General features: G+C 46.4%; 1 protein-coding gene across 4 annotated transcripts in view; it reads right to left on the reverse strand.

The window, feature by feature from the left end:
* mapre3b (microtubule-associated protein, RP/EB family, member 3b) overlaps positions 1-24,730 on the reverse strand; it is a 38,486-nt gene that overhangs the window by 11,247 nt on the left and 2,509 nt on the right. For 2 of the 4 annotated variants that reach the window (XM_064991805.1, XM_064991808.1), the window contains exons 2-4: positions 10,485-10,609; positions 10,053-10,198; positions 3,684-3,840 (exon numbers count right to left, since the gene is read on the reverse strand). In XM_064991805.1, coding sequence (XP_064847877.1) covers positions 3,684-3,840; positions 10,053-10,198; positions 10,485-10,609 — 428 coding nt within the window. Of the gene's footprint in view, positions 1-3,683; positions 3,841-10,052; positions 10,199-10,484; positions 10,610-11,926; positions 12,004-19,247; positions 19,484-24,730 lie in introns of those variants that run through there. The other 2 variants (XM_064991807.1, XM_064991806.1) reach the window with 2 other exon arrangements.

The raw sequence follows: 24,730 nt of genomic DNA on the forward strand, positions 1-24,730 counted from the left end.
GTAGAGGAGGTGTGTATCTGGGTTGGGTGAGGACATGATGATGTACCTGGTTTGGGTGAGGACATGATGGTGTTGTAGAGGAGGTGTGCACCTGGGTTGGGTGAGGACATGATGATGTACCTGGTTTGGGTGAGGACATGATGGTGTTGTAGAGGAGGTGTGCACCTGGGTTGGGTGAGGACATGATGATGTAGTAGAGGAGGTGTGTATCTGGGTTGGGTGAGGACATGATGATGATGTAGTAGAGGAGGTGTGTACATGGGTTGGGTGAGGACATGATGTAGCAGAGGAGGTGTGTACCTGGGTTGGGTGAGGACATGATGATGTAGCAGAGGAGGTGTGTACCTGGGCTGGGTGAGGACATGATGATGTAGCAGAGGAGGTGTGTACCTGGGCTGGGTGAGGACATGATGTAGCAGAGGAGGTGTGTACCTGGGTTGGGTGAGGACATGATGGTGTTGTAGAGGAGGTGTGTACCTGGGTTGGGTGAGGACATGATGATGTAGTAGAGGAGGTGTGTACCTGGGTTGGGTGAGGACATGATGATGATGTAGTAGAGGAGATGTGTACCTGGGTTGGGTGAGGACATGATGTAGCAGAGGAGGTGTATACCTGGGTTGGGTGAGGACATGATGATGTAGCAGAGGAGGTGTGTACCTGGGCTGGGTGAGGACATGATGTAGCAGAGGAGGTGTGTACCTGGGTTGGGTGAGGACATGATGGTGTTGTAGAGGAGGTGTGTACCTGGGTTGGGTGAGGACATGATGATGTAGTAGAGGAGGTGTGTATCTGGGTTGGGTGAGGACATGATGATGTAGTAGAGGAGGTGTGTACCTGGGTTGGGTGAGGACATGATGTAGCAGAGGAGGTGTGTACCTGGGTTGGGTGAGGACATGATGATGTAGCAGAGGAGGTGTGTACCTGGGCTGGGTGAGGACATGATGTAGCAGAGGAGGTGTGTACCTGGGTTGGGTGAGGACATGATGGTGTTGTAGAGGAGGTGTGTACCTGGGTTGGGTGAGGACATGATGATGTAGTAGAGGAGGTGTGTATCTGGGTTGGGTGAGGACATGATGATGTAGTAGAGGAGGTGTACCTGGGTTGGGTGAGGACATGATGTAGCAGAGGAGGTGTGTACCTGGGTTGGGTGAGGACATGATGATGTAGCAGAGGAGGTGTGTACCTGGGCTGGGTGAGGACATGATGTAGCAGAGGAGGTGTGTACCTGGGTTGGGTGAGGACATGATGATGTAGCAGAGGAGGTGTGTACCTGGGCTGGGTGAGGACATGATGTAGCAGAGGAGGTGTGTACCTGGGTTGGGTGAGGACATGATGGTGTTGTAGAGGAGGTGTGTACCTGGGTTGGGTGAGGACATGATGATGTAGTAGAGGAGGTGTGTATCTGGGTTGGGTGAGGACATGATGATGTAGTAGAGGAGGTGTACCTGGGTTGGGTGAGGACATGATGTAGCAGAGGAGGTGTGTACCTGGGTTGGGTGAGGACATGATGATGTAGCAGAGGAGGTGTGAAGCTGGGCTGGGTGAGGACATGATGTAGCAGAGGAGGTGTGTACCTGGGTTGGGTGAGGACATGATGTAGCAGAGGAGGTGTGTACCTGGGTTGGGTGAGGACATGATGATGATGTAGTAGAGGAGGTGTGTACCTGGGTTGGGTGAGGACATGATGTAGCAGAGGAGGTGTGTACCTGGGTTGGGTGAGGACATGATGATGTAGCAGAGGAGGTGTGTACCTGGGTTGGGTGAGGACATGATGATGTAGCAGAGGAGGTGTGTACCTGGGCTGGGTGAGGACATGATGATGTAGTAGAGGAGGTGTGTACCTGGGTTGGGTGAGGACATGATGATGTAGCAGAGGAGGTGTGTACCTGGGTTGGGTGAGGACATGATGATGATGTAGTAGAGGAGGTGTGTACCTGGGTTGGGTGAGGACATGATGATGTAGTAGAGGAGGTGTGTATCTGGGCTGGGTGAGGACATGATGATGATGTAGTAGAGGAGGTGTGTACCTGGGTTGGGTGAGGACATGTAGCAGAGGAGGTGTGTACCTGGGTTGGGTGAGGACATGATGATGTAGCAGAGGAGGTGTGTACCTGGGCTGGGTGAGGACATGATGTAGCAGAGGAGGTGTGTACCTGGGTTGGGTGAGGACATGATGATGTAGCAGAGGAGGTGTGTACCTGGGTTGGGTGAGGACATGATGGTGTTGTAGAGGAGGTGTGCACCTGGGTTGGGTGAGGACATGATGATGTAGTAGAGGAGGTGTGTATCTGGGTTGGGTGAGGACATGATGATGATGTAGTAGAGGAGGTGTGTACATGGGTTGGGTGAGGACATGATGATGTAGCAGAGGAGGTGTGTACCTGGGCTGGGTGAGGACATGATGATGTAGCAGAGGAGGTGTGTACCTGGGCTGGGTGAGGACATGATGTAGCAGAGGAGGTGTGTACCTGGGTTGGGTGAGGACATGATGGTGTTGTAGAGGAGGTGTGCACCTGGGCTGGGTGAGGACATGATGATGTAGCAGAGGAGGTGTATACCTGGGTTGGGTGAGGACATGATGATGTAGCAGAGGAGGTGTGTACCTGGGTTGGGTGAGGACATGATGTAGCAGAGGAGGTGTGTACCTGGGCTGGGTGAGGACATGATGATGTAGTAGAGGAGGTGTGTACCTGGGTTGGGTGAGGACATGATGATGTAGTAGAGGAGGTGTGTACCTGGGTTGGGTGAGGACATGATGTAGCAGAGGAGGTGTGTACCTGGGTTGGGTGAGGACATGATGGTGTTGTAGAGGAGGTGTGTACCTGGGTTGGGTGAGGACATGATGGTGTTGTAGAGGAGGTGTGTACCTGGGTTGGGTGAGGACATGATGGTGTTGTAGAGGAGGTGTGTACCTGGGTTGGGTGAGGACATGATGTAGCAGAGGAGGTGTGTACCTGGGTTGGGTGAGGACATGATGATGATGTAGTAGAGGAGGTGTGTACCTGGGCTGGGTGAGGACATGATGAGTAGCAGAGGAGGTGTGTACCTGGGTTGGGTGAGGACATGATGATGTACCTGGGTTGGGTGAGGACATGATGATGTAGCAGAGGAGGTGTGTACCTGGGCTGGGTGAGGACATGATGATGTAGTAGAGGAGGTGTGTACCTGGGTTGGGTGAGGACATGATGATGTAGCAGAGAAGGTGTGTACCTGGGCTGGGTGAGGACATGATGATGTAGTAGAGGAGGTGTGTACCTGGGTTGGGTGAGGACATGATGATGTAGCAGAGGAGGTGTGTACCTGGGTTGGGTGAGGACATGATGATGTAGCAGAGGAGGTGTGTACCTGGGTTGGGTGAGGACATGATGATGTAGCAGAGGAGGTGTGTACCTGGGTTGGGTGAGGACATGATGATGTAGCAGAGGAGGTGTGTACCTGGGTTGGGTGAGGACATGATGATGTAGCAGAGGAGGTGTGTACCTGGGCTGGGTGAGGGGATGATGATGTAGCAGAGGAGGTGTGTACCTGGGTTGGGTGAGGACATGATGATGTAGCAGAGGAGGTGTGTACCTGGGTTGGGTGAGGACATGATGATGTAGCAGAGGAGGTGTGTACCTGGGCTGGGTGAGGGGATGATGATGATGTAGCAGAGGAGGTGATATGATAAGAGGGTGTGTTTGTACCTGGGTTGGGTGAGGGGGCGCCCTCCTGCCCCTGGCGTGTGGCCACAGGGTCATACTCCTTCCCATCGTAGTTGGCATCAAAAAACTTCTTAAACCACTGGATGAACTCAAAGTTATCCTGAAACCTCCCCTTCACCAGCCTCTCTACTGGGATGATCTGAGACAGAGAGATACTTTATTAACCTTCACCAGCCTCTACTGGGATGATCTGAGACAGAGAGACAGAGAGATACTTAATTAACCCTTCACCAGCCTCTACTGGGATGGTCTGAGACAGAGAGATACTTTATTAACCCTTCACTTGTCTCTCTACTGGGATGATCTGAGACAGACAGGAACTTTAACCCTTCACTCTACTGGGAGAGAGGGGTGGGAGATCTTGGATTCAAACCAAAACAAAGTAAAACAAGCTTATGTGTATACCTACATGTGTATACCTACAAACCATCTTGATCTTGTGAGCTTAGTGCATTCGGAAAGTATTCAGACCCTTTGACTTTTTCCACATTGTGTTAAGTTACAGCCTCAATTTTCCCCCCTCAATCTACACACAATATGACATCACAATACCCCATAATGACATCACAATACCCCATAATGACATCACAATACCCCATAATGACAAAGCAAAAACGTTTTTTAGAATTTTTTACTCACAAAACAAACAAAAAATATATACGCTTTACTCAGTACTTCGTTGAAGCACCTTTGGCAGCGATTACAGCCTCAAGTCTTGGGTATGACGCTACAAGCTTGGCACACCTGTATTTGGGGAGTTTCTCTCATTCTTCTCTGCAGAGCCTTTCAATCTGTCAGGTTGAATGGGGAGCGTCGCTGCACAGATATTTTCAGGTCTCTCCAGAGATGTTTGATCAAGTTCAAGTCCGGACATTCAGAGACTTGTCCCGAAGCCACTCCTGTGTTGTCTTGGCTGTGTGCTTAGGGTCGTTGTACTGTTGGAAGGTAAACCTTCACCTCCAGTCTGAGATCCTGAGCACTCTGGAGCAGGTTTTCATCAAGGATCTCTGTACTATGCTCTCCCAGTCCCTGCAGCTGAACAACATCCCCACAGCATGATGCTGCCACCACCATGCTTCACTAGTTCACTAGAACAGGGCTCCGGGCAGCCGAGCGGAAATGGAGGAAAACTCGCCTCCCTGCGGACCTGGCATCCTTTCACTCCCTCCTCTCTACATTTTCCTCCTCTGTCTCTGCTGCTAAAGTCACTTTCTACCACTCTAAATTCCAAGCATCTGCCTCTAACCCTAGGAAGCTCTTTGCCCCCTCCCCCTCCTCCCTCTCTGCAGATGACTTCGTCAACCATTTTGAAAAGAAGGTCGACGACATCCGATCCTCGTTTGCTAAGTCAAACGACACCGCTGGTTCTGCTCACACTGCCCTACCCTGTGCTCTGACCTCTTTCTCCCCTCTCTCTCCAGATGAAATCTCGCTTCTTGTGACGGCCGGCCGCCCAACAACCTGCCCGCTTGACCCTATCCCCTCCTCTCTTCTCCAGACCATTTCCGGAGACCTTCTCCCTTATCTCACCTCGCTCATCAACTCATCCCTGACCGCTGGCTACGTCCCTTCCGTCTTCAAGAGAGCGAGAGTTGCACCCCTTCTGAAAAAACCTACACTCGATCCCTCCGATGTCAACAACTACAGACCAGTATCCCTTCTTTCTTTTCTCTCCAAAACTCTTGAACGTGCCGTCCTTGGCCAGCTCTCCCGCTATCTCTCTCAGAATGACCTTCTTGATCCAAATCAGTCAGGTTTCAAGACTAGTCATTCAACTGAGACTGCTCTTCTCTGTATCACGGAGGCGCTCCGCACTGCTAAAGCTAACTCTCTCTCCTCTGCTCTCATCCTTCTAGACCTATCGGCTGCCTTCGATACTGTGAACCATCAGATCCTCCTCTCCACCCTCTCCGAGTTGGGCATCTCCGGCGCGGTCCACGCTTGGATTGCGTCCTACCTGACAGGTCGCTCCTACCAGGTGGCGTGGCGAGAATCTGTCTCCTCGCCACGCGCTCTCACCACTGGTGTCCCCCAGGGCTCTGTTCTAGGCCCTCTCCTATTCTCGCTATACACCAAGTCACTTGGCTCTGTCATAACCTCACATGGTCTCTCCTATCATTGCTATGCAGACGACACACAATTAATCTTCTCCTTTCCCCCTTCTGATGACCAGGTGGCGAATCGCATCTCTGCATGTCTGGCAGACATATCAGTGTGGATGACGGATCACCACCTCAAGCTGAACCTCGGCAAGACGGAGCTGCTCTTCCTCCCGGGGAAGGACTGCCCGTTCCATGATCTCGCCATCACGGTTGACAACTCCATTGTGTCCTCCTCCCAGAGCGCTAAGAACCTTGGCGTGATCCTGGACAACACCCTGTCGTTCTCAACTAACATCAAGGCGGTGGCCCGTTCCTGTAGGTTCATGCTCTACAACATCCGCAGAGTACGACCCTGCCTCACACAGGAAGCGGCGCAGGTCCTAATCCAGGCACGTGTCATCTCCCGTCTGGATTACTGCAACTCGCTGTTGGCTGGGCTCCCTGCCTGTGCCATTAAACCCCTACAACTCATCCAGAACGCCGCAGCCCGTCTGGTGTTCAACCTTCCCAAGTTCTCTCACGTCACCCCGCTCCTCCGCTCTCTCCACTGGCTTCCAGTTGAAGCTCGCATCCGCTACAAGACCATGGTGCTTGCCTACGGAGCTGTGAGGGGAACGGCACCGCAGTACCTCCAGGCTCTGATCAGGCCCTACACCCAAACAAGGGCACTGCGTTCATCCACCTCTGGCCTGCTCGCCTCCCTACCACTGAGGAAGTACAGTTCCCGCTCAGCCCAGTCAAAACTGTTCGCTGCTCTGGCCCCCCAATGGTGGAACAAACTCCCTCACGACGCCAGGACAGCGGAGTCAATCACCACCTTCCGGAGACACCTGAAACCCCACCTCTTTAAGGAATACCTAGGATAGGATAAAGTAATCCTTCTCACCCCCCTTAAATGATTTAGATGCACTATTGTAAAGTGGCTGTTCCACTGGATGTCATAAGGTGAATTCACCAATTTGTAAGTCGCTCTGGATAAGAGCGTCTGCCAAATGACTTAAATGTCAATGTAAATGAACTACTCTCCCAGTCCCTGAACAACATCCCCACAGCATGATGCTGCCACCACCATGCTTCACTAGTCTCCCAGTCCCTGAACAACATCCCCACAGCATTATGCTGCCACCACCATGCTTCACTAGTCTCCCAGTCCCTGAACAACATCCATACAGCATGATGCTGCCACCACCATGCTTCACTAGTCTCCCAGTCCCTGCCGCTGAACAACATCCCCACAGCATGATGCTGCCACCACCATGCTTCACTAGTCTCCCAGTCCCTGAACAACATCCCCACAGCATGATGCTGCCACCACCATGCTTCACTAGTCTCCCGGACCCTGCTGCTGAACAACGTCCATACAGCAATGCTGCCACCACCATGCTTCACTAGTCTCCCAGTCCCTGAACAACATCCATACAGCATGATGCTGCTTCACCGTAGGGATGGTGCCAGGTTTCCTCCAGACATGACGCTTGGCATTCAGGCCAAATAGTTCAATCTTGTTTCTGAGAGTCGTTTAGGTGCCTTTAGGCAAACTCCAAGCGGGCTGTCATGTGCCTTTTCCTGAGGAGTGGATTCCGTCTGGCCACTCTACCTTAAAGGCCTGATTGGTGGAGTGCTGCAGAGATGGTTGTCCTTCTGGAAGGTTCTCCCATCTCCACAGAGGAACTTTAGGACTCTGTCAGTGTCCATCGGGTTCTTCGTCAGGGAGGTCCCCAAGCCCTTCTCCCCCGATTGCTCAGTGTGGCTGGGCGGCCAGCTCTATGAAGAGTCTTGGTGGTTCCAAACTTCTTCCATTTAAGAATGATGGAGGCCACTGTGTTCTTGGGGACCTTCAACGCTGCAGAAATTTTTAAGTACCATTCCCCAGATCTGTGCCTCAACACAATCCTGTCTCGGAGCTCTACGGACAATTCCTTCGACCTCAAGGCTTGGTTTTTGCTCTGACATGCACTGTCAACTGTGGGACCTAATATTGACAGGTTTGTGCCTGAGCTCAATTTCGAGTCTCATAGGAAAGGGTCTGAATACTTACATAAATAAGTTTTTTTTTTTTTTTTGCAAACATTTCTAAAACGTGTTTTTGCTCTGTCATTCTGGGGTATTGTGTGTAGATTGAGGAGATTTTTTTTTAATCCATTTTAGAAAAAGGTTGTAACGTAACAAAATGTGGAAAATGGAAAGGGGTCTGAAAACATTCCAAACTGTACATTGTGTTTTGGCTACACGGATACAGTCTGGCCACGATTCAAACTGTTTAAGCCCCTCCCTCTCCCTCCACCATATGGCCGCACCAATCAGCATCCTCTGATAATCTGTGGGGGTAGTTGAGTTGATGACGACAACGAGAAGCGCCTATACTTGGCGCTGAAGTTGAAAATCATAACAACAATGGCTGCTGGACTTCCTGACGGGCCGCCCACCAGTGGTAAGGGTAGGTAACAACACATCCGCCCGCCATGACACGACAGTGGTAGGCCTGATCAACGACAAGACAGCCTATAGGGAGGAGGTCAGAGACCTGGCCATGTGGTGCCAGAACAAGAACCTCTCCCTCAACGTGATCAAGACAAAGGAGATGATTGTGGACTACAGATTTTCTTTTACATACAAACATAGTCCCTATTCATTTGAGCCGGAATACAATGAAGAGGAGTTGAGACAATCAGAGATGATTGTGGACTACAGGAAAAAGAGGACAGAGCATGACCCCATTCTCATCGACAGGGCAGCAGCGGAGCAGGTTCAGAGCTTCAAGTTCCTTGGTGTCCACATCACCAACAAACTAACATGGTCCAAGTACACCAAGACAGTTGTGAAGAGGGCACAACCACACCTATTCCCCCTCAGGAGACTGAAAAGATTTGGCATGGGTTTTCAGATCCTCACAAGGTTCTACAGCTGCACCATCGAGAGCATCCTGATGGGTTGCATCACTGCCTGGTATGGCAACTGCTCGGTCTCCGTCTGCAAGGCACTACAGAGGGTAGCGCGTACGGCCCAGTACATCACTGTGGCCAAGCTTCCTGCCATCCAGGAGCTCTATACCAGGCAGTGTCAGAGGAAGGCCCTAACAATGGTCAGTCTCCAGCCACCCCAGTCATAGACTGTTCTCTCTACTACCGCACGGCAAGCAGTGCCGGAGTACCAAGACGAGGTCCACGAGGCTTCTTAACAGCTTGTTATCCCCCAAGCCATAAGACTCCTGAACACCTAAACAAATGGCTACCCAGACTATGTAATGAAGTTCTGCCGTCCAGTTCTGATATAACTGCTGCCAACCTCCTCGAGCAGCCATTGTTGTTATGATTAGACTTCAGGGCCTAGTACAAGCGCTTCTCGTTATCGTTTATCAACTAAACCAGCCCACAGACTATCAGAGGATGCTGATTGGTCCGGCCATACGGTGGAAGGAGTGGCTCAAACGTGCAGCCAAACACAATGTAAGGATGGATCAGGATGGTTCATAAGAGGCTTGTCCAAATCATCTTAAAGATACAGTCTGCATTAGAGTGGCACTTCTGGCCTCAGCAGCTTTGTTAGTGTTGAACAAAGCGGAGGTGAGGAGCTCAAACAAAGGACAGTTTCACCATTAAGGATTCTCAGTTTCAAAGTGGCTTCATTGAGCTACACAATCAACTAGACACACTTAGGGATGATGTACCTTGTCTATGCCATTCCTCTTCATTTGAAAGAGGCCTGGTAGGCACAGGAGGTTGGTGGCACCTTAATGAAGGAGGACAGACTAGTGGTGATTGGCTGGGTAGAATGGAGGAGGACAGACTAGTGGTGATTGGCTGGGGTAGAATGGAGGACAGACTAGTGGTGATTGGCTGGGATAGAATGGAGGAGGACAGACTAGTGGTGATTGGCTGGGTAGAATGGAGGAGGACAGACTAGTGGTGATTGGCTGGGTAGAATGGAGGAGGACAGACGAGTGGTGATTGGCTGGGATAGAATGGAGGAGGACAGACGAGTGGTGATTGGCTGGGTAGAATGGAGGAGGACAGACTAGTGGTGATTGGCTAGGTAGAATGGAGGAGGACAGACTAGTGGTGATTGGCTGGGGTAGAATGGAGGAGGACAGACTAGTGGTGATTGGCTGGGTAGAATGGAGGAGGACAGACGAGTGGTGATTGGCTGGGATAGAATGGTATCAAACACGAGTTCCATTCTATTAACTCCTATCCAGACATTATTATAAGCTGTCGTCCCCTCAGTAGCACCCTGGGGGGGGTTAGTGTACCTTGTCTACACCCATTCTCTTGAAGGAGGCCTGTAGGACCTTGAAGTTTTTGATGAACTCATGTTCCAGCATTGCTGAGAACTTCACCTTCTTCAGCAGGACACAGCCAGGGAACAACATGTCCATGAACTGACAATACGCTGCACCTACACACACAGCATTTACAAGTTAGCATATCAATTATTAGGACTAGGTTGTTGATACAACTGTATAAATTAATCACATGAGGCATTTATAAGTTAGCATATCAATTATTAGGACTAGGTTGTTGATACAACTGTATAAATTAATCACATGAGGCATTTACAAGTTAGCATATCAATTATTAGGACTAGGTTGTTGATACAACTGTATAAATTAATCACATGAGGCATTTATAAGTTGGCATATATTGTTAATGAATATATGAAATTAAATGTATGTGCGTGTTACCTGAACACAGTTGTTCTACCTTGGTGTAGGTGAGCCGTAGAGAGTCGTTGACCCAGGACAGCATCTCATGACGACTCAGGTTCTCCAGAGCCGAAGAGATGGAGAATACATTCACCGCCATCAACCTGCAACACACACGTTTTACATTATATAATTACAACGTATACGCCTCTGGTCAGTCTATAGAGGTAGATCAGTGATACCTCTAGTCAGTCTATAGAGAGGTAGATCAGTGATACCTCTAGTCAGTCTATAGAGAGGTAGATCAGTGATACCTCTAGTCAGTTTATAGAGAGGTAGATCAGTGATACCTCTAGTCAGTCTATAGAGAGGTAGATCAGTGATACCTCTAGTCAGTTTATAGAGAGGTAGATCAGTGATACCTCTAGTCAGTCTATAGAGGTAGATCCGTGATACCTCTAGTCAGTCTATAGAGAGGTAGATCAGTGATACCTCTAGTCAGTTTATAGAGAGGTAGATCAGTGATACCTCTAGTCAGTCTATAGAGAGGTAGATCAGTGATACCTCTAGTCAGTCTATAGAGAGGTAGATCAGTGATACCTCTAGTCAGTCTATAGAGAGGTAGATCAGTGATACCTCTAGTCAGTCTATAGAGAGGTAGATCAGTGATACCTCTAGTCAGTCTATAGGGAGGTAGATCAGTGATACCTCTAGTCAGTCTATAGAGAGGTAGATCAGTGATACCTCTAGTCAGTTTATAGAGAGGTAGATCAGTGATACCTCTAGTCAGTCTATAGAGAGGTAGATCAGTGATACCTCTAGTCAGTTTATAGAGAGGTAGATCAGTGATACCTCTAGTCAGTCTATAGAGAGGTAGATCAGTGATACCTCTAGTCAGTCTATAGGGAGGTAGATCAGTGATACCTCTAGTCAGTCTATAGAGAGGTAGATCAGTGATACCTCTAGTCAGTTTATAGGGAGGTAAATCAGTGATACCTCTAAAATGAACCATGCATTAGAGCACCAGCTGTTCCGGACAACTGTGTGATCCGTAGCCAATGTGAGTAAACCCTTTAAACAGGTTAACAGGCCACACACACAAGGCCACAGGGCCAGATGGATTACCAGGACGCATATGCATGCGCTGACCAGCTGGCAAGTGTCTTCACTGACATTTTCAATCTCTCTTGGAGCCAGTCTGTAATACCTACATGTTTCAAGCATACCACCATAGTCGCTGTGCCCAAGAAAGCCAAGGTAACCTGCTTAAATTACTATCTCCCCGTATCGCTCACTAGAGGTTGACCGATTAATCAGAGCCAATTTCAAGTTTTCATAACAATCGGAAATCTGTATTTTTTCATATTTTTAGACCTTTATTTAACCAGGCAAGTCAGTTAAGAACACATTCTTATTTTCAATGACTGCCTAGGAACGGCTGTTTAACTGCGTTGTTCAGGGGCAGAACGACAGATTTTTACCTTGTCATCTCAGGGGATCCAATCTTGCAACCGTACCAGTCCAAAGCTCTAACCATTGCACCTCACGAGTGGCCTGCCTGTTACGCGAATGCAGTAGAAGCCAAGGTAAATTGCTAGCTAGCATTAAACTTGTAAAAAAACAATCAATCATAATCACTAGCTATAACTAGAGGTCGACCGATTATTCAGAATGGCCAATTTAATTAGGGCCGATTTTAACAATCGGAAATCGGTATTTTGGGCGCCTTTTTTTTTTTACACCTTTATTTAACTAGGCAAGTCAGTTAAGAACACATTCTTATTTTCAATGACTGCCTAGGAACAGTGGGTTAACTGCCTCTTTCAGGGGCAGAGAGACAGATTTTCACCTTGTCAGCTCAGGGGATCCAATCTTGCAACCATACAGTTAACAAGTCCAACGCAATAACTGACTGACTGCCTGTTACGCAAATGCAGTAAGCCAAGGTAAGTTGCTAGCTAGCATTAAACTTGTCTTATAAAAAACAATCAATCATATTCACTAGTTAAGGGTAGCCTAGTGGTTAGAGTGTTGGACTAGTAACTGAAAGGTTGCAAGTTCAAATCACCGAGCTCACAAGGTACATATCTGTCGTTCTGCCCCTGAACAAGGCAGTTAACCCACTGTTCCTAGGCCGTCATTGAAAATAAGAATTTTTTCTTAACTGACTTGTCTAGTTAAATAAAGGTAAAAAAATAAAAACTATACATGGTTGATGATATTATCAAATCAAATTTTATTTGTCACATACACATGGTTAGCAGATGTTAATGCGAGTGTAGCGAAATGCTTGTGCTTCTAGTTCCGACAATGCAGTAATAACCAACAAATAATCTAGCTAACAATTCCCAAAACTACTACCTTATACACATAAGTGTAAAGGGATAAAGAATATGTACATAAAGATATATGAATGAGTGATGGTACAGAGCAGCATAGGCAAGATGCAGTAGGTGGTAGGCAGAAGCAGGCGCGTAAACATTCATTCAAACAGCACTTTCGTGAGTTTTGCCAGCAGCTCTTCGTTGTGCGTCAAGCATTGCTCTGTTTATGACTTCAAGCCTATCAACTCCCGAGATGAGGCTGGTGTAACCGAAGTGAATTGGCTGGCTGTTAGCGCGCCCTAATAGCGTTTCAAACTTCACTCGCCCTGAGCCTTGGGATGGTTGTTTCCCTTGCTCTGCATGGGTAACGCTGCTTCGAGGGTGCCTGTTGTCGTTGTGTTCCTGGTTCGAGCCCAGGGAGGAGCGAGGGGAGGGTTGGAAGTTATACTGTTACACTGGCAATACTAAAGTGCCTATAAGAACATCCAATAGTCAAAGGTTAATGAAATACAAATGGTATAGAGGGAACTAGTCCTATAATAACTACAACCTAAAACTTCTTACCCGGGAATATTGAAGATTCGTTAAAAGGAACCACCAGCTTTCATATGTTCTGAGCAAGGAACTGAAACGTTAGCTTTCTTACATGGCACATATTGCACTTTTACGTCCTTCTCCAACACTTTGTTTTTGCATTATTTCAACCAAATTGAACATGTTTCATTATTTATTTGAGGCTAAATTGATTTTATTGATGTATTATATGAAGTTAAAATAAGTGTTCATTCAGTATTGTTGTAATTGTCATTATTACAAATAAATAAATCAATTGGCCGATTAATCGGTATCAGCTTTTTTGGTCCTCCAATAATCGGTATCGGTGTTGAAAAGTCATAATCGGTCGACCTCTATCGCTCACATCTGTAGCCATGAAATGCTTTAAAAGGCTGGTCAAGGTTCACATCAACGCCATCATCCCAGAGACCCTGGACCCAGTCCAATACAAAACCGTCCCAACAGATGACACAACCTCTATTGCACTGCACACTGCACTCTCCCACCTGGACAAAAGGAACACATGAGAATGATGTTTTTCTGACTACAGCTCAGCGTTCAACACCATAGTGCCCTCAAAGATCATCACTAAGCTGAGGACCCAGGGACTGAACACCTCCCTCCCTGCGACTGGATCCTGAATTTCCTGACGGGGGCTCCTAAGGGGGTGCATGCTTGGTCCCCTCCTGTACTCCCTGTTCACCCATGATTGTGTGGCCAGGCACGACTCCAACACCATCAAGTTTGCTGATGACAGTATGGTGGTAGACCTGATCACCGATTAGACAGCCTCGAGGGAGGAAGGAATTTTGCACGCCCAATTTTTCAGTTTTTGATTTGTTAAAAAAGTTTGAAATATCCAATAAATGTCGTTCCACTTCATGATTGTGTCCCAATTGTTGTTGATTCTTCACAAAAAAATACAGTTTATATCTTTATGTTTGAAGCCTGAAATGTGGCAAAAGGTCGCAAAGTTCAAGGGGGCCGAATACTTTCGCAAGGCACTGTATTTATTTAATCACTCATCACTCCAGTATCCCTGTCTCCTTACCCCTATACATATCTACCTCCATCACTCCAGTATCCCTGTCCCCTTACCCTTATACATATCTACCTCCATCACTCCAGTATCCCTGTCCCCTTCCCCCTATACATATCTACCTCCATCACTCCAGTATCCCTTACCCTTATAAAAATCTACCTCCATCACTCCAGTATCCCTGTCCCCTTCCCCCTATACATATCTACCTCCATCACTCCAGTATCCCTGTCTCCTTCCCCCTATACATATCTACCTCCATCACTCCAGTATCCCTTACCCTTATACATATCTACCTCCATCACTCTAGTATCCCTGTCCCCTTCCCCCCTATACATATCTACCTCCATCACTCCAGTATCCCTGTCTCCTTACCCTTATACATATCTACCTCCATCACTCCAGTATCCCTGTCCCCTTCCCCCCTATACATATCTACCTCTATCACTCCAGTATCCCTGTCTCCTTACCCCTATATATATCTACCTCCATCACTCCAGCATCCCTGTCACCTTACCCCTATATATATCTACCTCCATCATTCCAGTATCCCTGTACATTGTTAATATGGCACTGAACCTGTATATAGTCACCTTCCCCCTATACATATCTACCTCCATCACTCCAGTATCCCTGTCCCCTTCCCCCTATACATATCTACCTCCATCACTCCAGTATCCCTGTCCCCTTCCCCCTATACATATCTACCTCCATCACTCCAGTATCCCTGTCTCCTTCCCCCTATACATATCTACCTCCATCACTCCAGTAGCCCTGTCCCCTTCCCCTTATACATATCTACCTCCATCACTCCAATATCCCTGTCTCCTATACATACAGTGCCATGCGAAAGTATTCGGCCCCCTTGAACTTTGCGTCCTTTTGCCACATTTCAGGCTTCAAACATAAAGATATAAACTGTATTTTTGTTGTGAAGAATCAACAACAAGTGGGACACAATCATGAAGTGGAACGACATTTATTGGATATTTCAAACTTTTTTAACAAATCAAAAACTGAAAAATTGGGCGAGCAAAATTATTCAGCCCCTTTACTTTCAGTGCAGCAAACTCTCTCCAGAAGTTCAGTGAGGATCTCTGAATGATCCAATGTTGACCTAAATGACTAATGATGATAAATACAATCCACCTGTGTGTAATCAAGTCTCCGTATAAATGCACCTGCACTGTGATAGTCTCAGAGGTCCGGTAAAAGCGCAGAGAGCATCATGAAGAACAAGGAACCCACCAGGCAGGTCCGAGATACTGTTGTGAAGAAGTTTAAAGCCGGATTTGGATACAAAAAGATTTCCCAAGCTTTAAACATCCCAAGGAGCACTGTGCAAGCGATAATATTGAAATGGAAGGAGTATCAGACCACTGCAAATCTACCAAGACCTGGCCGTCCCTCTAAACTTTCAGCTCATCCAAGGAGAAGACTGATCAGAGATGCAGCCAAGAGGCCCATGATCACTCTAAATGAACTGCAGAGATCTACAGCTGAGGTGGGAGACTCTGTCCATAGGACAACAATCAGTCGTATATTACACAAATCTGGCCTTTATGGAAGAGTGGCAAGAAGAAAGCCATTTCTTAAAGATATCCATAAAAAGTGTTGTTTAAAGTTTGCCACAAGCCACCTGGGAGACACACCAAACATGTGGAAGAAGGTGCTCTGGTCAGATGAAACCAAAATTGAACTTTTTGGCAACAATGCAAAACGTTATGTTTGGCGTAAAAGCAACACAGCGCATCACCCTGAACACACCATACCCACTGTCAAACATGGTGGTGGCAGCATCATGGTTTGGGCCTGCTTTTCTTCAGCAGGGACAGGGAAGATGGTTAAAATTGATGGGAAGATGGATGGAGCCAAATACAGGACCATTCTGGAAGAAAACCTGATGGAGTCTGCAAAAGACCTGAGACTGGGATGGAGATTTGTCTTCCAACAAGACAATGATCCAAAACATAAAGCAAAATCTACAATGGAATGGTTCAAAAATAAACATATTCAGGTGTTAGAATGGCCAAGTCAAAGTCCAGACCTAAATCCAATCGAGAATCTGTGGAAAGAACTGAAAACTGCTGTTCACAAATGCTCTCCATCCAACCTCACTGAGCTCGAGCTGTTTTGCAAGGAGGAATGGGAAAAAATTTCAGTCTCTCGATGTGCAAAACTGATAGAGACATACACCAAGCGACTTACAGCTGTAATCGCAGCAAAGTTCAAGGGGGCCGAATACTTTCGCAAGGCACTGTATCTACCTCCATCACTCCAGTATCCCTGTCCCCTTCCCCCTATACATATCTACCTCCATCACTCCAGTAGCCCTGTCCCCTTCCCCCTATACATATCTACCTCCATCACTCCAGTAGCCCTGTCCCCTTCCCCCTATACATATCTACCTCCATCACTCCAGTATCCCTGTCCCCTTCCCCCTATACATATCTACCTCCATCACTCCAGTAGCCCTGTCCCCTTCCCCCTATACATATCTACCTCCATCACTCCAGTATCCCTGTCCCCTTCACCCTATACATATCTACCTCCATCACTCCAGTATCCCTGTCTCATATACATATCTACCTCCATCACTCCAGTATCCCTGTCCCCTTCACCCTATACATATCTACCTCCATCACTCCAGTATCCCTATCTCATATACATATCTACCTCCATCACTCCAATATGGTACTGACCCTGTATATAGTCTCCTTGCTTAGTGTTCTTATCTACCTTGTTTTTTCTAGTATTACATTGTTTGTGATTACTGCATTGTTGGGGTTGCAATATATGGATACATATATATAGCTGCCCAAAAAAAATCGAATTTGATCAGGATAAATTAATAATTTGTTTGAAACATTTTTTATGTTGACATAATCAATGACCACATTTAAATGCAAAACTCCAGTTTGCATTTTCAAGTTGACAGTTCTTGTTCAATGGCCTTCCAGAGAACAATGCCATATTTAGAAAGACAATTGTTAAAAGAATAAATCAAAGTTCACATTTGTATTTGACCTACATTATTGTGATCACATTATTTATTTTTTATCTTTATTTAACTTGGCAAGTCAGGTATGAACAAATTCTTATTTTCAATGACAGCTTAGGAACAATGGGTTACCTGCCTGTTCAGGGGCAGAATGACAGATTTGTACCTTGTCAGATTTGTACCTTGTTTGAACTTGCATCCTTCTGGTTACTAGTCCAATGCTCTAACCACTAGGCTACCCTGCCGCCCCGATCATGTGAGACAAAAATATGAAAATATAATGTGCAATTTGAAAAAGATTTTTATTAATCTACCAAGTATAAAATTTAAATCCTTATTGGCTAAAACAATATTATTCCTCAAATTGTTTTACATTTTATTTCCTCATTATCATGCAGTAGGTAGCCTAGTGGTTAGAGCTTTGGACTAGAAACCAGCAGGTAGCCTAGTGGTTAGAGCGTTGGACTTGTTACCGAAAGTTTGCAAGATCGAATCCCCGAGCTGACAAGGTAAAAATCTGTTGTTCTGCCCCTGAACAAGGCAATTAACCCACCGTTCCTAGGTAGTCATTGTAAATAAGAATGTGTTCTTAACTGACTTGCCTGGTAAAATAAATACAAATATGAAATCCTTGATCACTGTGGGTCAATCATTCACTGTGGGAGGGATTATCAGGGAATGGGTCGGGAAGTTTGAGACTCATAGTTGGTACGGTTTCAAACCTGTCAATTAATTATTGGGGGATGGATTTTCAGGGATTAGTGATCTCGTCATTAAAAAAGTTATATAATTCATTGTGGCAAAACAAAACAAATATCCATTCTCCCTGTTAGGAAACAGTGTAGAGTTGCAGGATATATTTGTTTATACTAACATTTCAGGCGCCCATGGTGATATGTGTGTGTCACTGATAAACGCCTCTCGATCAGAAGCCCCTAGGCCGGATAATGTGTTGGCATATCACTGATGACAGACCGCTACTGCCTGCTTGTTGTTGACGGGGTAAAGTTGACTACTTGAGAATAACATCGTAACGTCTAAATCAGTAAAGGACTTGCTCATCATACAAGGACAACAGTCAAACACTATCTAGTTACAACGAAAACAACGTAACTACCTAGTAGTCAGTGGCTGTTTTAGCACAAATGTGAGTTGCTGCGTAGGGCTTGATTTAAGCTGCTAAAGACTTGCTGCAGAGCCAATGAATGAGCTGAGCTAACTGAGCTAAGCTAACTGAACCAACTGAGCTAAGCTAACTGAGCTGACGGAGTTAAGCTAACTGAGATAAGCTAACTGAACCAACTGAGCTAAGCTAACTGAGCTGACGGAGCTAAGCTAACTGAGATAAGCTAACTGAACCATCTGAGCTAAACTGACGGAGCTAAGCTAACTGAGCTAAGCTAACTGAACCAACTGAGCTAAGCTAACTGAGCTGACGGAGCTAAGCTAACTGAGATAAGCTAACTGAACCATCTGAGCTAAACTGACGGAGCTAAGCTAACTGAGCTAAGCTAACTGAACCAACTGAGCTAACTGAACTGAACCAACTGAGCTAAGCTAACTGAACTAGCCTACAGTACGTAGATGCAAGCTAACGGTAGCTATACATAACGGTCGGTCTCGCCCGGTCTGGCCAGCCGGTCCAGCACAATTCAACTATACTGTTTTCATCCAACCCCGTCTGGAGGCCTCCAGAAATATCCCCCTCTCTCTCTCACACACACACACACACTCTGAACCGCGCCGAATGGGACTCGAATGTGATGGCATTCGGGAATGTCTACCTGACTAGCTAACTATAAGAACTAAACTAACGTTAGTTGTCAAAGTCCGCTTTTAAATAGTATACATCGTAGCGATAATAGTTAGTGACAGTCACTCACGCTCTAGTTTTGAAGAATCGTGCTGTTCTGAACCTGTCCGGTCGATACTACTGCGTTGCTACAGCTTGTTCGTAGCAACGAGCTGCTGCCCCAACCGACCAACCACAGCTCAGCCGTCCGCCCAGCGCGTCCCACAGCGGCAGGTTTTCACCTGCGTCATAACGCAACTGCATCACCTCGGATCCCGGGACGCCATGATGGATCTACATCACCTGGCTCGTCTGAGGTTTGGCTGCCTGTCGACATACGGATAATATCTGTCACTTTACTTTCGCCCTTTCAAATAGAACATAGTGACACATTGTTGTTGTTGTAATGGGGTTTACTCTGCAGAATTCATTAATATCAAAATTATAATTTAAACAATGTTTTGAGGCTATATAGTGATTGTTTAAATTTAAAACAAAGCTTATATTTTAGATTCTGATGGGATACAACAGTTGAATAGTTATATTCTTCAAGAATCAATGGTTGCATATCAATTTATAAGTAAACACATTATATAGAAAAAGCAGATTTCCCCTTTAAAGGTTAAAGGGTGACTCTACCGGGTCAGAAGACACATTCTGCTCTTCCTTGTAGCCTTGGAAGTTGTAGCTGTGATGGCTAATACTGGACCTGGTAGGAGTCACCGCAGCTCACCAACCATTCCACACCACTTCAATACAGGAACTGGACCTGGTAGGAGGGACCCCCAACTTACCAACCATTTCACACCACTTTAATACAGGAAATGGACCTGGTAGGAGGGACCCCCAACTTACCAACCATTTCACACCACTTTAATACAGGAAATGGACCTGGTAGGAGTGACCCCAGCTCACCATCCATTCCACACCACTAGAGGGGACAGACCTTAGTCCACTAGAGAGGACAGACCTTAGTCCACTAGAGAGGACAGACCTTAGTCCACTAGAGAGGACAGACCTTAGTCCACTAGAGAGGACGGACCTTAGTCCACTAGAGAGGACGGACCTTAGTCCACTAGAGAGGACGGACCTTTGTCCACTAGAGAGGACAGAACATAGTCCACTAGAGAGGACAAACCTTTATCCACTAGAGAGGATAGAACGTAGTCCACTAGAGAGGACAGACCTTAATCCACTAGAGAGGACAGACCTTAATCCACTAGAGAGGACAGAACGTAGTCCACTAGAGAGGACAGAATGTAGTCCACTAGAGGACAGAACGTAGTACACTAGAGAGGACAGACCTTAATCCACTAGAGAGGACAGAACGTAGTCCACTAGAGAGGACAGACCTTAGTACACTAGAGAGGACAGACCTTAGTCCACTAGAGAGGACAGACCTTAGTCCACTAGAGAGGACAGACCTTAGTCCACTTGAGAGGACAGACCTTAGTCCACTTGAGAGGACAGAACGTAGTCCACTAGAGAGGACAGACCTTAATCCACTAGAGAGGACAGAATGTAGTCCACTAGAGAGGACAAACCTTAGTCCACTAGAGAGGACAGACCTTAATCCACTAGAGAGGACAGAACGTAGTCCACTAGAGAGGACAGAACGTAGTCCACTAGAGAGGACAGACCTTAGTCCACTAGAGAGGACAGACCTTAGTCCACTAGAGAGGATAGATCTTAGTCCACTAGAGAGGACAGAACGTAGTCCACTAGAGAGGACAGAACGTAGTCCACTAGAGAGGACAGAACGTAGTCCACTAGAGAGGACAGACCTTAGTCCACTAGAGAGGACAGACCTTAGTCCACTAGAGAGGACAGATCTTAGTCCACTAAAGAGGACAGAACGTAGTCCACTACTTTAACCCTATCTGATACTTCCTCAGGCCAACGACCTGAAAGGACGGGACACTACCACTCAACACACTTCTTCTGAAGTCAAATCTACTACCCCCAAGTACTTCTCTGCAGCTGCCACCACAACATCTATTTTCTGGGACCTATGTTCCATCTCTGCGGTACAGTTGATAGCCATTGATATTAATGCTAAGAAGCCAACCTTACTGAAGCATGCAGTACCAGTCAAAAGTTTGGACACACCTACTCATTCAAGGCCTTTTCTACATTGTAGAATAATATTATTGGACGCAATAATTGGCCAACGTGCAATCATTGGAAAACAAACTGGAGATCTACCATTTAGACTATCTTACCAACTGGACATTAAAAACAGTAATATTTTATGTTGCACCAAGACGTGGCTGAACGACGACACGGATAATATAGAGCTGGCTGGCTTCGATAGGACAGAGCAGCTACGTCTGGTAAGATGAGGGGCAGGGTGTATCTATTTGTCAACTGCTGGTGTGCGATGTCTAATATTAAAGAAGTCTCGAGGTATTGCTTGCCTGAGGTAGAATACCTCATGATAAGCTGTAGACCACACAATCTACCAAGAGAGTTCTTATTATTCGTAGCCATCTATTTACCACCACAAACCGATCCTGGCACTAAGACCGCACTCAACCTGCTGTATAAGGCCATAAGCAAACAAGAAAATGCTCAGAAGCGGTGCTCCTAGTGGCCGGGGACTTTAATGCAGGCAAACTGAAATCAGTTTTACCTCATTACAAAGGGGTTTCCCTTTGTAGTCCGGAATATTTTTCAAGCCCCAACCGACGAGCACCAGAGCCGGTGTAGTAGGATTGAAACCCTTTGCCTGTTTGATGGCTCATCTGAGGGCATAGCAGGATTTCTAATAAGTGCTCAGTGTCCCACTCCTTGAAAGCTGCAGATCTAGCCTTTAGCTTCGTGCGGATGTTGCCTGTAATCCATGGCTTCTGGTTGGGAAGTATACGTAGGGTCACTGTGGGGACGACGTCGTCGATGCACTTATTGATGAAGCCGGTGATTGAGGTGGTGTACTCCTCAATGTCATTGGATGAACCCCGGAACATTCCAGTCTGTGCCAGCAAAACACTCCTGTAGTGTAGCATCCACTTCATCCGACCTCTTCTGTGTTGAGGGAGTCACTGGTACTTCCTGCTTTAATTTTTGCTCGTAAGCAGGAATCAGGAGGATAGAATTATGGTCAGATTTACCAAATGGAGGGTGAGGGAGAGCTTTGTACGCGTCTCTGTGTGTGGAGTAAAGGTGGTCCAGATTTATTTTCTCTCTGGTTGCACATTTAACATGCTGATGGGAATTTGGTAAAATGAATTTAAGTTTCCCTGCATTAAAGTCCCAGGCTACAAGGAGCGCTGCCTCTGGGTGAGCCTTTTCTTGTTTGTTTATGGCGGAATACAGCTCATTCAATGCTGTCTTAGTGCCAGCCTCTGACTGTGGTGGTATGTAAACAGCTACGAAAAATACAGATAAACTCTTTCGGTAGGTTGTGTGGTCTACAGTTTATCATGAGATACTCTACCTCAGGCGTGTCATCTGATGAAGATCATCATAGGTTAGTGGTTAATTTTATCTATATTTGGCTGGAAAAATGGCTGTGTTATTCTGTGAATAGGCACTCACCTAACATAATCGTTTGGTTTGCTTTTGTCGTAAAGCCTTTTTGAAATCGGACACTGTGGCTGGATTTACAACAAGTTTATCTTTAAAATGGTGTAAAATACATGTATGTTTGAGGAATTTTAATTATGGGATTTCTGTTTTGAATTTGGCGCCCTGCAGTTTCACTGGCTGTTGAAGAGGTGGGACGCTTCCGTCTCACGTGCCCTAGAAAGGTTCAAGGGAAAAAGGCCAGTACTCTGCCAGTCCGTGGTGAGTACTCTGCCAGTCCGTGGTGAGTAATCGCAGTCCTGATGTCCAGAAGTTATTTTCGGACATAAGAGATGGTAGCGGCAACATTACGTACAAAATAAGTTACAAACAACGCAAATAAACACATTTTAAAAAACAATCGGTTTGCACGTAAAATGTCTGCCTTCTTCTCCAAGCCATCTTACTAATGTCCCTCCTTTTTTACATTTTTTTTATTTTACCTTTATTTAACTAGGCAAGTCAGTTAAGAACAAATTCTTATTTTCAATGACGGCCTAGGAACAGTGGGTTAGGGGCAGAACGACAGATTCGTACCTTGTCAGCTCGGGGGTTCGAACTTGCAACCTTCCGGTTACTAATCCAACGCTCTAACCACTAGGCTACCCTGCCGCCTCCTACATACATACTGCTGCTACATGCCCATAAACGTGACACCTATAACACTACAGTGTATTTGGCACAAAAAAAGCATAACGCATATATTCTTACATGACTTTGTCAGGTAATGAAACAAAGCTCAAAAGAACAGACTGTCACCTCTGTTTCACCACGCTCCCCACCGGATCTGCACCGCAGAGCTCCTCACAACACCTTCCATTCCACCTCCAGAACTCAAACTGCCATCACTCTGTTTGAACTTGACACCAATCTTCCTCGACATACTCTCTCCCTTGTTATTGCTAGACTCAAACCCATCCTCTGCCTCAGTCTTTTCAACCTCCTCTCTCTTTCTCTCCAATCCTCCTCCCTTAACCAATTACCTGACTCCTTCTGAAAATGTTAAACTTTTCCAAGCCAAAATCTATTTTTAGCCTCCTGGAGAGACATGCTAAGCCCTGTACTCCCTCCACTTCAAACTCGAGCCATCCAACATGTCAGGTCATGCTGTGAGAGCTCTTGATAGGTTGGAGGAGGTCCTCTGCAAGTTGTCATAATTATTGTGTAAGTCTATGGAAGGGGGTGAGAACCTTGAGCTTCCTAGGTGTTGTATTGTAGTCAATGTACCCAGAGGAGGATGGAAGCTAGCTGTCCTCCGGCTACACCATGGTGCTAGCCAAGAAGGTGCTGTTGAAGCAACTGTAGATCTTCATGGTAAAACAGTGTGATTTAATAAATGATTTGGTGACGTGAATATATTTAGTACAGTTTTATCTAAAAAGAAATACACTGCTCAAAAAAATTAAGGGAACACTAAAATAACACATCCAAGATTTTCTTTACATAGTTGAATGTGCTGACAACAAAATCACACTGAAATTATCAATGGAAATCAAATTTATCAACCCATGGAGGTCTGGATTTGGAGTCACACTCAAACTTAAAGTGGAAAACCACACTACAGGCTGATCCAACTTTGATGTTATGTCCTTAAAACAAGTCAACTCAGTAGTGTGTGTGGCCTCCACGTGCCTGTATGACCTCCCTACAATGCCTGGGCATGCTCCTGATGAGGTGGCGGATCGTCTCCTGAGGGATCTCCTCCCAGACCTGGACTAAAGCATCCTCCAACTCCTGGACAGTCTGTGGTGCAACGTGGCGTTAGTGGATGGAGCGAGACATGATGTCCCAGATGTGCTCAATTGGATTCAGGTCTGGGGAACGGGCAGGCCAGTCCATAGCATCAATGCCTTCCTCTTGCAGGAACTGCTGACACACTCCAGCCACATGAGGTCAAGCATTGTCTTGCATTAGGAGGAACCTAGGGCCAACCGCACCAGCATATGGTCTCACAAGGGGTCTGAGGATCTCATCTCTGTACCTAATGGCAGTCAGGCTACCTCTGGCGAG

This window comes from Oncorhynchus masou, chromosome 16, assembly GCF_036934945.1.
Source record: "Oncorhynchus masou masou isolate Uvic2021 chromosome 16, UVic_Omas_1.1, whole genome shotgun sequence".
NCBI classification, from domain to species: domain Eukaryota; kingdom Metazoa; phylum Chordata; class Actinopteri; order Salmoniformes; family Salmonidae; genus Oncorhynchus; species Oncorhynchus masou.